Below are 13,200 nucleotides of genomic sequence, written 5' to 3'. Positions count from 1 at the left end.
CACGTTGCTCTGTGGTGATGTGAATTGTTCTCCTTTTAATTCCTATTTTACTTTTATTTTTTATTTATTTTTGTACTTAAGTACAATTTACTTTTACAAATTTCCATCTCTGTTTTAACTTTTTACTCTCCTACCTTTACTTGACAGCTGTAGTCACTCCTCACTGATTTAATGTTTTAGACAAACACTAAATAAATCAAATCAAATTAGTTTTAACCTGAGAAGCCATCATAGAAAATCCTGCAAAAAAGTGTCCATATTTTCACATTACACAGAATATTTTGCTGACAACATTTATGTACTGTCACTATTCTTATTCCTAATTGGGTATTTGTTACTTTCTTTTGAATGCGTCCGCCACTGTGTGTGTCTCATACCTTCCATACAGAGGAAATATATGGCTTTTCATCTTTTTACAAATCAAAATGTCACCACATGGATTTATTATGCAGTGATGTTCTTTATTGAGGTCTCAGTTAAGTTGCCAAACCTTTAGTTGGCGCCATTTGTTATATCAAACCGAGATGATAGAAGGTTTTGCCTCAGTATGGTAGAATTATAAAATAGAAGAGATAAATCCAGTTAAGGACTTTGACACAGACACATGGTGAAGTGTCTAACAGAATAAGATGAAACGATGAAACACCTGCAGGGTTTTGAGCAATGTTCTATAACTCCCCCCTCAGGCTGCAGGGTCCTGTGGATATGTGCAGAAAGCTGTGGGCTCTCACCACAGAACTAACACTAGAGGGTGTTCTTTAGCTAAATACACATGAGGATGTCTGCTGGAAGATTTTATGCAAATTGAGTGTACATTTATATTAGACCTTTTTGTGTTCTTTCCTGTGCTTTACAGAGCTAGGATTTTTTTCTCTAGCATCTCTCATGCACATGTCACTTCCTGACGGTGTTATCTCGGGTTCATGGTCACGCTCAAACACCAAAGTCAATGTGAATTCCCTTACAGCTCTGGCTAATGTCATTGGGTCCTGCGACAGACAGAAACGCCTTGTTCTCAGTCGGTACATGTCCACTGAGCGCAGACTGTGTATGAAGAGGACAAGGAGGTAAACAAAGCTCGGGTCTGTTGGACACCCATCAAACGGCACACTGACCATGAACCCTGACCTCAATTAACACTGGAGACTGGATGGCTTGTTCGGAGCGGTAGGTGGTGCAGAAATCTACTATTGTTGCTCTGAAGCCAAACGTACGACATGTGTGACAAGTGCAATGTGTGTAATGTGTCCCAGCGGTAGAATAAATGGAAATAATGATTTATGGTCCACTCTCTGGCACCTAACCATGAGGAATTGTGTGGCCAGCTTTGATGGTGGTTAACTACAGACATGTCTTTCTCACAGTGTTTGTCTTTGGGTTGTACAGCAGCCTTTGTGTCGTTATTTGCCCCCTGGCTCCCAGACAGCGCAGCCGCTATTGTATAGGCCTTAAAAGCAAATGACGGGCCAACATGGCTTTTTATCATCGACTGGTTATGAAGAACGCGGACAAAGGTAAGTAAATACCTTCAAAAGAACACTGGGCTTCTGAACACTGCAGCTGCACACTTTTTTTTATAGTGATCAGACAAGTGAGTCCAACTTTGATGTATATAGGCAGCAGACAGAAACTTAATTTACAAAACATGGTTTCCTTTTTAACTTAAATCATTTTTTATTTGATAATTTCTTTTTATCATCTCTCTACCTACTAATTCTACAAACTGAATATCGATTCAGTTAATCATTCATCTCATATCAGCTTCACACTTGGCTTGTGTATTGTTCAGGGTCTATAGTGCTGAGTCAAATTTGGTGGGATTAAGTCATGCAATATTTTCAACAATTATACAATGGATTCTACCGATATGATCAGACACAGACATTCGTAGATGTCGCTTGAGCAGATCTCCTCTCTCTCACAGATCAAGCACATCAAACCTCGGTTGATTTGTCCGAAGGTTTTGCTCACATGTTTCAATACCCCTCAATGATCTGCGTTAAATTATATCTTTCTGTTAAATTTTATAATAATTTTTCACCAAATGTTTTGTCTGAACACATGATAACAAGACTTTATTAAAAAAAAATTGTCCAACCCTAGGCAGGGTCTTCTCCCCAACGCAATCATTATCGCAGAGTTCCTGAATGCACAGCGTGGAGTGGGGTTATAATTTGGGGTGAATGTGTCCAGTCTATATAAATGGACCAGCAGCTTTACATATAGATTCATTCAATCATTTAAGTGACATGTTATTCTTTGTTTCACACAAAATCACCGAACTGCATCTGATCCATACAGAATAAATTGGTTCTGACAAATCATGATGCCAGTGACATGAATATTTATGGGTCGGACTTTGGTACATTATGAGAACAGAACATGAACCACTTTATATGAGTAACACTGACGGTGCACAGGGTGGGGGAAGGGACAGAGAAAGAGGTACCAGAGTCACCATCATGCCACCAGGGCATATTGTGGGGCTCATTACAGTGCATTAAACAGTGTCCCCTCGGAACAATGAGAGGCCCCCGGGGCCCCTGAGGCTGTGCCTGAGGCTGTAGGGGACTGATATGGAGACCCAGGGGATCCTGCTCACCAGGGTCTGTCGCTGCCACACTCTCATCTCCAGCTGCCGAACTCCTTTTCTTTCTGCCTCCGTCATCAGCCTGTCACCAGGACCAGTCTGTGTAGAGATAGTGTTTCAAATGAAAGAATGAAACCCTGTCTTTACCTCTATGATGTGTTTTATCTCTGTACAGTTCTCCTGCCTTGTTATATTCAAACGTTACAGGAAGGTAGTGGGTACCACGGTAATACTGGGGTCAACCAATCTCCACCCCGTTTGGATTTTGGAAAATGTTTGCGTTTACCCTGAAATACAAATCACAATGACCGACATAAAAACAACAGCAAGTGACAAAACAACGGCAAAACAAACAACCTATCATAATACACAATACAAAATAACAAATCACAGCTAGGGTTATTTATGTTTTGTTATGTCGTTTGGATTTGTCGTCATAATTTGCACTTCAGAACCATTGTAAATTCTGGACATGATATAAAATCACAAAATTTAAATAAAATGATTAAAAAAACATATTTAATAAAATTGTATGTGTTCCTCTTTTATATTTATTTATTTAAATGGTTAATAAGTTGTCGTTTAATTGTTAAAGTTGTTCTCATGTTTAGAGATACAGCAGTATTTTACCTAATTGTTAAATGGAAATAATTATTTTCCATCTGTCTGTGTGAAGGGGGAGGGGAGGGGGGAGGACCCGGTGACGGAGGTGCGCGCGCAGCTCGCTCCGGAGTCAGCAGGACGGGGTCTGGAGTCGGGGCCGCGCTCAGCAGATAAATAGCAGCCTTATCTTATTTCTTTTTTTTCCCGGTTCTCATTCATCGGTACCGGAGGGACGGCGCCGGGCACCGGGAGGCTGCTGAGCCGCTGCTCGGCTTCACAGGTGAGCACACGTCGCTGCTCGCTGTGTGATTGAATGGCAGCAGAAGAATGAGATTTAAAGGGAAGGAGGTGAAGCAGCGGGGACGCGGCTGCTCCGGGGCTCTACGTCGCTGGGTATTCCCTCCCGTTACCGTTAGCACGCAGGGTAACGGGGAGTATTAAGCTAGCGGCACGGCCTCGGTTTAAAAGCCACTTCATCTCCTTTTCGCAGTGTCACAGTCGATGAGCGCTGCTGCCCAGAATAAAGCTCATGGTGCCGACGCGTCTTTTCCAAACAACTGGAATATGTGACGGGAACTTTTTAAATAACAGGATGCGATTCAGCGCGAGACTTTTTATTCCTGTTGCTAATGGCAGCGGAGCCTCACGCGCCCTCAGCCCCTCACCTTATCACCGTGTGATGTGAGGAGACGAGCGCGTGCACGGGGCGCGCGCACAGCATCCCTGCTATTACCCCCTCTCTCTTCTCATCCCCCCTTTCATGGCGAGAGAGAGAGAGAATGTATTTGTGTCTGTCTGTTGGTTTGTGTGTGTCTGACTGTAGTGTCTCCCTGTCTTTCTCCCTATACGACTGTCTGTCTGTCTATATATCTCTCTGTCTGTCTGTCTATCTGTCATTTGTCTGTCTGTCTGTCTTTTGTCTATCTATCTATCTGTCATTCTGTCTATCTATCTGTCTGTCTGTCTGTCTGTCTGTCTATCTATCTGTCTGTGTTTCTGTCTATCTGTCTGTATGTCTGTCTGTCTGTCTGTCTGTCTATCTATCTATTTATCTTTCTGTCTGTCTGTCTATCTTTCTTTTGTCTATCTATCTATCTGTGTTTCTGTCTGTCTATCGATCTGCCTCCCTGTGTGTCTGTGCTGTCTCTGTCAGTAATGGAGTGAGGACAGATATCCTCAGATGAACCGTGAACTGTGCGCGTTGCGTTCAGGCTCCTTCTGTTATCACAGCCTCCAGCATGTTGTGTTTGTGTCCTGACACACGTGCACAGCTGCTAAACCACAAATGTAAGAAACAATATTAGCTGTGATATAAAAAAGAACAACTGATCTTCAGCAGACACACCCACGTCCTGTTCTCACTCTTATTCTAACGGAACGTGGTTCTAATATCAGTTCAGATGTTGCTTGTCCTTTGTGTTCAGTGTGTGACATGCAGCTGTATAGTTCACACAGCAGCACTGGGCCATGTGATGCAGACCCATGGTGGAACTGGGGATGAACGTGGTGAAACTCCTCCCGGTTATTTGTTCTGTTATAACCAGTAATGGCCGTAGTTACCATGGTGATTTGGTTGATCCCATATCAGCAGTGTTAGTGTTGTGTATTTATGACATGGTGCTATATTTCTACTTTTATTGACAATACGGTAGTACATATATATTCAGTTACTGTGATCATGAAACAGAATTTTCAAATGGTTTCATCTCTAGTTCTAACACATCGTTGGCTATATTCCTCAAAGGCACACTGGACTAAACAGACTGGCTGTTCCACACTCCAGGATTATTACAGCTGGTCGGAATTGTGAGATTATCCGTCATATCTGAGTTTCTGTGTGGCGTGCAGGCGATCAGCATGAGGGAGCGGCGGGTGAATAATGAGAGATAATTTGCGCTGCTGTGAGAGCAGAGTGTGCATCAGTCCAAGGACGTGAAGCTCATGACGAGTCTCCCTGTGTCCCTCTAATGAGATGTAATTGGCTACTGGAGCGGAGGGGCGTCGAGAGCGATGACCTTTAGATCATCAGCCGCGCTCCATCCATCCCCCACTGCTTAAAACGCTCAGATTAAACCTACGACAAGGAAGGAGTGAAGAAAGAAAGAGACCAGGCCCTGTTCTGCGTTGGTTTTAATGTGATTTAAGTTAAGGCTTTGTTGTTGTTTTTTCCTCTGTGCTGTTGTCTTAATACGACGAACATTCCACCAATGAAACAAAAAAAGGAAATGTGGAAATCATTACAGCAACAGGGACAGGGGAGGGATTTTATTTGGCTCCCTGTTAGGTCTCCTCTTGCCTATTTACTCAATTAGCTGTTACTGGTGAGTGAACACAAACCTCTAACAGATGATGTGTGAGAGGGAGGAACGGCCTCAGATGTGTGGCTGCTTTTATCCCCGTTTGAAAAAGGACTGTGCGTACGTCTGTTTGTGTTGCGTGCTTCTTACATTAGCTCATATAAAAACTACATTAGGCTGATGCTATTTCTATCTTCTACTAACTCTATCATCATGTGGAAATGAGGTTCTATAACAGTGGTATCAAACTGGAGTTAGGAAGATTAATATGTTCAATATAAAGCTTTGATGTTCTGATCTTATCTATAGTCTGAATGGTTATCTTTCATTGGTCAACAAAATAATACAATATAGCACAAATGGAGAAACAATACATTACCCGTTATAACATTTCAGAAGAAAAAAAAACATTAATTCAAGCAAAAAAATATGTTTCACCCCGACAGGCACAATTAAAGGGAGCGCACTATCTGGGTTATTTTCCCTCGCTTGCACACTCGGGCCAAACCATTACAGTTTTTGACAGTTGGGGATTCTTAACCAAGAAAGACTTCTTTCATTTTGGTCAGTGAGGCTTTATCGTGCCACAGACCTCATGACCGTGTTATCAAGCAGGAAATCTCTTGCCTCAAACTTCCTGGAATGTCCACAGTAGAAAAATAGAATCAAACCTATGTCCAATTGAAAGTCTTAATTTTAGGACATTAGATCAAAATATCCTTTTTCTACAGAAAGGAATAAGATTGAAAAATGACATGTTAACACCAAGAGAAGTTAATATCTTTAGTAATAGTGTTGCCCATGCATTGGTGCAATATACTGATGTGAGACTGATGTATGTTCAAGCCTTTATTTTTGTGTCAACAATTTGTCGAAGTCCTCAAGTCTTCTTCACTCGTCACCATTTTCTCCTGTTGTAGAAAAAGAAGTCCAAGTATCCTGGATACAGGTGCTGCCATCTTCTGCCTTTGATGTAACTTGAAGGCAGAGTCTGCGTAGCAGTGATCAGGGGACAGACCTGCGGTATCAAGCTCCTGCCAATACATCTCCTCATGAGTCACTCTCGGCTGTCAATCATGCTGTATCCCCCTATATTTATAGCACCCAACAATTAAAGGTTCAGCTTGTAGAATGTAGTGACATCTGGTGGTGAGGTTGAATGTTACAGCTGAATACACCTCACCTCTACCTCCCCTTACAAACACAAAAGACAAACTGTTGTTTTGTTGTCATAAAAACTCAAAAGGTGTTTAGATTGTCCACTGTGGGCTACTGTAAAAAACATGGCGGCCTCTGTAGAATATACATTTATAGGGTCCATTCTAGGGTAAAGAAAACAACAATTAGGACCATTTAGATTAAACACACTAGTAAAAACATCACTAAAAAATTTGTATATAACATTCCTGCCAATAGATCCCTTTCACCTAAATAAACTGAACCTTGAATTAAACCAAAACGACAGAGACCATCTTAGAGAAAAATGTATCTGACATCTACTGTTTTTAGTGTGCTCCATGCAGCTAACATTGAGGAGGAGGGGGTTTATCACTTATTTTGAACTAGCCACCACGGGGGGATTAAAATGATTTGGCTTCATTTATTTTGAACTGTTCTTATTTATGACAATCTATGGGACCAAGCAGCGTCCTCTTTGACCCATAAAAACCAGTCCGCTCTACGCGGTGTCAGGGAAAGATGAAGAGATACTTTCCATACATAATAATTTTCAATTGGGTTGTTGTGGGCTTTTTTAATTCCCAAGGGGGGTCCTACCCCATGTGTCGAACAGCGACTAGGTTATCGGTCGCCCATCTGGCTGTAGAATCCTCAGTGTAATCCATCAGAGCCTTATTACAATGTCCAGTCTATGCTGCTCAACAATATAAAATCAGCCTGGGGGGATAGAGGGCTGCTCCTCGCTGCTCACTGAGGCAACCCAACACCACATGAAGGCTGCTGGGAGGAGAAAGCAAAAGAGTCACACTTTTTTCTACAAAATTGGAATTGTGTGTGTTTGCATTTAATTGAGTTGCTCAATTAAAAAAGGCCGGGCAGTGCGGGGCCACCTTTTATGTTTTCGGTTATTTATTTAAAGCTGTAGCCCCTTCGCAAGACCTGAACATTATCCTCGCTGCTCCCATCAGTATGAATAATTGACCTCGCTGACACTGGACACATTGTACCTTTAGGCACCCGAGGGACTTTCTTCACTGCGGATGGATGAGGGTTGACAGCAGGACACGTGTTGTGTGGAGGTGTCTGCAAACACACAGTGGGATAATAAAAGCACGAGGACGACTGGCATGCCATCCTAGCATGGTAGATGAATGAATAGATGGATGGGTGCTCAATGATAATGATGCCTTTTCCTGTGTATCCTTCTCTATGTATATGTTGCAGCTCAGGGGGTTTTAAGGAGTCTGTTAGATGTTGTGTTTTATAAACCAGCAATCAGACAAGAAACCAGGGGGCACTGACCCAAGCTGGAATCTGATTGGCCCTGTCAGTAAACAAAGTCTGTAAAAAAAGGGTCACTTATTTACATTTTTTTGAAGAGCACAATGAGCTTGAAAAAGGAACACTTCAAAAAAATAGAATCATTGATGTGGGGCTTTGCTCAAAGCCACAGAGCTAACAGTAAACAAGGAATGACTTAGATGTGCACTTTACTGTATCAGGAATTGTCATTGGATGTTGGACATATAACTGTGTAAATGATGGATCTTTTATGGCCCCTCCTCCCAGATCTGACACTGCAAGAATCAATTTGGACGCGTTTTGCTTTGTAACTTTCTTAATGAATCATTTGATTTACAAAATGCCAAAGAATATTGAAAGATGACCATCACAATCTCCTAGTGGTGATATTTTCAAATGACTTGTTAACTATGCAATAACAAGTAACAACCAAATCCTTGGTTAATGTTAGCTCTATAAAGTGTGTGTATGTGTGTGTGTGTAACGGCAGGAGATAACTGGGATTCAGGCCATAAGACACAAAATCTCATTCATATCCTCAGTCTCAATTTCCTGTGTTGTACTTCACAAAGACTCTGCTGTCTGTATTATACTACAACATCATCCTCACTCTGTTTTTCTATACCTATTAGTTTGTGCTGAGCAATGAGGTAAAAATAATACAGTTCACCAGTAGGTTTACATTTTTCCCACAGTGGGAAAAGCTGTAGTGGAAGTGGACCCTCCTCTTCTATCTAACTTTATTTATTTAAAGGGTCACTCTTAACCAATTGTACCGGGGAGTTCCTGCCAACCTGGGAAACCTGCTGTCTCCTCTGTATCAGCTCCTCCCCCGCTCTAGAGGAGAAGATGATGTTGTAGTGATGTCATCAGGACTTGGCGATCGCAGCATTTATAACAGACGGCCACAAAATAAAATCCACCCTAGAGCTGTGGTGCTTTAAATATGTTTTATTGATTCACTGAGCTGCAATGTGGGAACCAAGGTTTTTTCACAGCTTTACCAATCATTTTTCTGCCTTTTTCAATTTGACAGAATTTGTCATTAGAACCATTGAAAGGCATAAAAGTAATCATAATGCTGAATCTAAAACCATTTTAGATTTCCTATTTCAGTTCTCCTAACCGTTGCTCTTCTTGAGCTGTGCTAGACACAACATAGAGAACATGTCCTTCTAATGCTTTGTGTGTGTGTGTTTGTGTGTGTCAGTGAATAGCTGACACGACCTAACAGTGTGTTTCCTCTGTTTCAGGACTGCTTTGGAGAATATGGATGAGACTCACCAGTAGCACTTGATGATTATTTTGAGCGACTGTTCAAGCTGAATGATGGAGGGCAGCCGTGATGTGTCTGGAGCCACGACCCAGCCGCAGACTGACATACTCAGCACAGAGGTCGGAGGAAGAGAAGTCCGTTGTAAAGTGGACGATGGAGCGACGCCACTCGCTCCCGGTGACGGCACAGGACTGACCAAAGGAGGCCTCTCCCACCCGGTGGAGCCCCCTGCCCCGTCGGGGGTGACTCCCACCGCCGAGTCTCCAGGAGGCGTGTCGCTGAAAGTTTCCACAACTGTGCTGCACCCAATGTGTCTGGGAGAGAGCCCACTGATGCTGCCCATTCACCTCCAGATGGCCGGGGCAGCCGGGTCCCAGCTCAGCCAAATGGGGGCAGCACCGTACTTGATAACAAGCCAAAGCCCCGTTTCACTTCCCCTGGTCCTGGATCAGCAGGTCCTCCAGCACATGAATCCCTCTGTCATGCCTCAGACCGCTAACTGTCCGCAGCTGCCGCTCCACAACAGCATCCTATGTCAGAATCCTTTGACGTTTGGTTTACCTGCAGCTGTTGACCAGAAGTCAGCAGGACAGACGCAGGATGCTAACCTGCTCTCTCTCCTCCAGAATCCAGCTTTTGCTGCCATCTTACAGGACCTCTTCTCCTCACAGGCCGGTTCATCCACCTGTCAGTCACCAGGCTCTACCTTCTTCCCCCTCCCGTCGCTCACACCTCCCTACAGCTCCCCTCTGGCCCCATTGGTCCCTCCTGCCACCCTTCTCGTCCCCTACCCCGTCATCATCCCTCTGCCAGTGCCTCTGCCCATCCCACTCCCCATCCCCATCCCTGTCCCTCAGGCTGAGGATTCAAAGGGGAACATGCCAAAACCAGTTTGCACAGTGAGTAAAAGTACTCAGACTTCTCCAAAAGACACTACCTCTCCTTCGGTGTTGTCTAGCAGATACGTGCCCCTGTTGCAGCCACAACATGTGTCCCTGTCCTCACTTCCTGTAGAAGAAGGACAGGTGTTAGATCTGTCCATCAGGGCGTGTCCAGTTGAGCCAAAACAGGAGTTCCCCATCTTGCAGCAGGACAGTGTGCTTGACTTGTCAGTGCCTGGTGTGAGGAAAAAGTGTGTTCAGTCGTGCAACTCCAGTGGACGAGACAGAGAATCAGCTTTCCAGTCCAGTCAGGATACAAGTGGCACCTCACTGTCAGTTGCATGCACTCAGAGTTTAGATTCCAAGCTCCTGGGCAGTCTGGCCTCACTGGAGTTCAGCCGGCAGCACAAGTGGGTGGTGGACAGCAGCTCCGGTGGGCCGGGCTCCCTGGGTCAGGAGGCGTCGCTCGGCGGGGCCGGAAACCTCGAGATCGTCAGCACCTCACAGACGGCCAAGGTCATCGTCTCTGTGAAGGACGCCATCCCTGCCATCCTGTGCGGGAAGATAAAAGGTCTCTCAGGCGTCTCCACCAAGAACTTCTCCATCAAACGGGACGGCAGCAAGGGGCCGTCCCTGCAGCAGCTCTACGGAGTGCCGTCGGCGTCCCAGGGAGAACAGCATGACCCCAACGACCCTCTGAAGAAGGTCCCTAAAAACAGAGCTATCAAATTGAAGAAGGTCAGCTCGCAGGAGATCCACTTCCTCCCCATCAAGAAGCAGCGGCTGGCGGCACTGCTCCCCAGGAAGTGAGAGCGCTCGGCAGAGGGGGATTAATTGCCTTGCCTCTCTCTGGCGATCCCTCCGGAGCTCGTAACATAAAACACATGCGGGGACATCGGTGATCAATCTCACACACACTTAAATATCCAATCAAAGCTCGGAGTTTGGCTGTTTCCGAAGGTGCGGCTCATGAATGTCTGACAGCGCGACGCAGAGGTTCCAGAGAAAACTGCTGTGTCGTTCTGTAGTGCACTACTCCAGTGTTACCCTCAACCAGAACCCTTTTTCCCCCTGTGTGGCAGCTTAATGGGCTCTCTGCGTAGCTTTGGAGTTTTTCTTTATAAATCTGAGATGTGAAAGAACAGTTCTGACTTTATAATTACCACAAAGACACATGGGTTCCATTTTTCCATTTCGCCTCATGGTTTGTCTCCATGTGTCATTTTTCTTTAAGTGCACTGACGTTCTTGCCGCGCGGAGCAGAGTGGAATCCACTGGCAGGACGCGACACAGACTGTTAAACTGTGCGCAACTGTCGGAAATTCTCCAAGCAATCATCGGTAGCTCGTCGGAGCGATTCGGTCCTCTCTGATTGGCTGAGGGTTTTTAGCGTGACAGGTTAATAAGGACTTGGAGAGGCCACGTTAAAATGAGCGCTGGCAACTGTCGCAACCAAACACATTCTTACTTTGTGGAACAGCAGGAAAAAAAGGGATGTCTAAATTGTTTTCAGATTTAAACAACTGCCTAAATATGAGGAAAATGTTTCTGGAAAGTTTTGTTTTGTTCCAGTTGCTGGATGAATTTGCCTCACAGCAAGTGTATAAAGCACTGTAATCCCCTGCTCTCTCCACTCACTTAATAAGTGCATCTCAGCAAAGCTTGTGGACTGATTAAAACCAATTTCAAATGTGATGGGGAGATGAAGTAGAAGGGGACAGAGGAAATAATGTTGAGAGAAAATACTGTTCATATATTTGTGAAAGTGTGTGTTAGAAACAGTACGGGAGAGACTCCATCCCCCCTTTATCAAACATCTTGTTCCAAGTAGTTCATTGTCATTTTGATTGATTTGTGCAGCACAGTGTTTTTTTTAAACTGTCCCATGATAATGATCAGAGTAGTGAATGTGGAGCGTGTTGTCGTGTGTCCCTTGAGTTTTCCTACTGAGTGCACTTTGTCATAGTTAGTTTGAAAAGTTACAGGGTGTCCAACCTTTTCTGCTCAGACTGTTGCCCCTTTGTGATTAACAGCATTTATGAAAATCTGTGATTTACAGGCCAGGAACTAATAACAGCCATATGCAGACTGTCTGAATGAAGAGAGAGGAGGTGGAAAAACACATGAAGCTCCACTTTATACCACTTCTTATTTATGTTGATGTTACTTAGGAGGAACAGTGCATCTTTATTTGACTGATGTCAAAGCTCTTTTTCTCACCGTGAACTAGTTTGACAATGTTGTACAGGACCTTAATTTATTGTTTGTACAACCTTTATTTATACAGCATGTGTAAATACCTGATGGCCAGTTAGGAGACATAGTGTGAAAGGATGTCAGTGTCCGTCTCCTGCAGCAGCTGTGGTTTCAGTTCGGACGTTGGAGAAGAAGCTGTTGAACTATTGGCAGTTCAATGTTTGCTCACTGTACAGTTTGTGTGCTTTTTTATATTGAAGTGAACTAAAATGTCCAAGGTCTACATTTCCATGTCTGCCTTTTCTTCATGACGTTTTCTACCTGAAGTTTGTTATGTCAGAGGTCACTCGGATTCGTTCAGCTAAGAATCAGCTGAAAAAAAAGACAAGATGTTTGTATTCACCTGGTTTCACCTTCCTCTGAGAAAGAGGAGGCTTCTCGTGGTGGGTGAAGGTCTCAGCTGCCTCCAGCCGAGTGCTTCAAAAAGTGTGTATGGTCAGGTGCTGAGGATAAAATGTCTGGATGCTGTGTTAAAACCAAGTCATGTTATCACCACACACGCACACACACACACGTATACACAAACACACACACAGACACACACACACTGCATGAAGTGCCAGTGACATAACACAAGAGCTTGGAGGATGAAGAGCGCCGAAGTGCAAATGACTCGTCTTCATGCTGCTGGTAATAATGTGTCTTTTCCACCAGAACCCGCTCCATCACGTTCACGTTGCTGTTCAGAGGGAGAAACAGAAACCCCTCTTCATATCTGTGTGATCGAACAGAATCATTTCCCTCAACGCCTCAAGTGTTCTCAAACTGTTATGACAGTCTTATTGCAGTCGTCATTTTTCCTGTCGTAAACCCGAG

The 13,200-nt window shown here is 44.1% G+C and overlaps 1 protein-coding gene across 1 annotated transcript; it reads left to right on the top strand.

The window, feature by feature from the left end:
- The first annotated feature begins 3,338 nt into the window (after positions 1 to 3,338).
- Positions 3,339 to 12,024, top strand: LOC133960643 (retinoic acid-induced protein 2-like). The gene is made up of 2 exons (XM_062395410.1): positions 3,339 to 3,473; positions 9,225 to 12,024. The coding sequence occupies exon 2, from the start codon at positions 9,298 to 9,300 to the stop codon at positions 10,936 to 10,938; it is 1,641 nt and encodes a 546-aa protein (XP_062251394.1). The 5' UTR covers positions 3,339 to 3,473; positions 9,225 to 9,297; the 3' UTR covers positions 10,939 to 12,024.
- Positions 12,025 to 13,200: the final 1,176 nt, after the last annotated feature.

This window comes from Platichthys flesus, chromosome 9 (genome assembly GCF_949316205.1).
Source record: "Platichthys flesus chromosome 9, fPlaFle2.1, whole genome shotgun sequence".
NCBI classification, from domain to species: Eukaryota; Metazoa; Chordata; class Actinopteri; order Pleuronectiformes; family Pleuronectidae; genus Platichthys; species Platichthys flesus.
This window is presented reverse-complemented; position numbering and strand designations above follow the sequence as displayed.

What these genes read in the sequence shown, in the direction of transcription:
- LOC133960643 (XM_062395410.1), top strand. Translation starts at nt 9,298, where the DNA reads ATGATGGAGGGCAGCCGTGATGTGTCTGGAGCCACGACCCAGCCGCAG.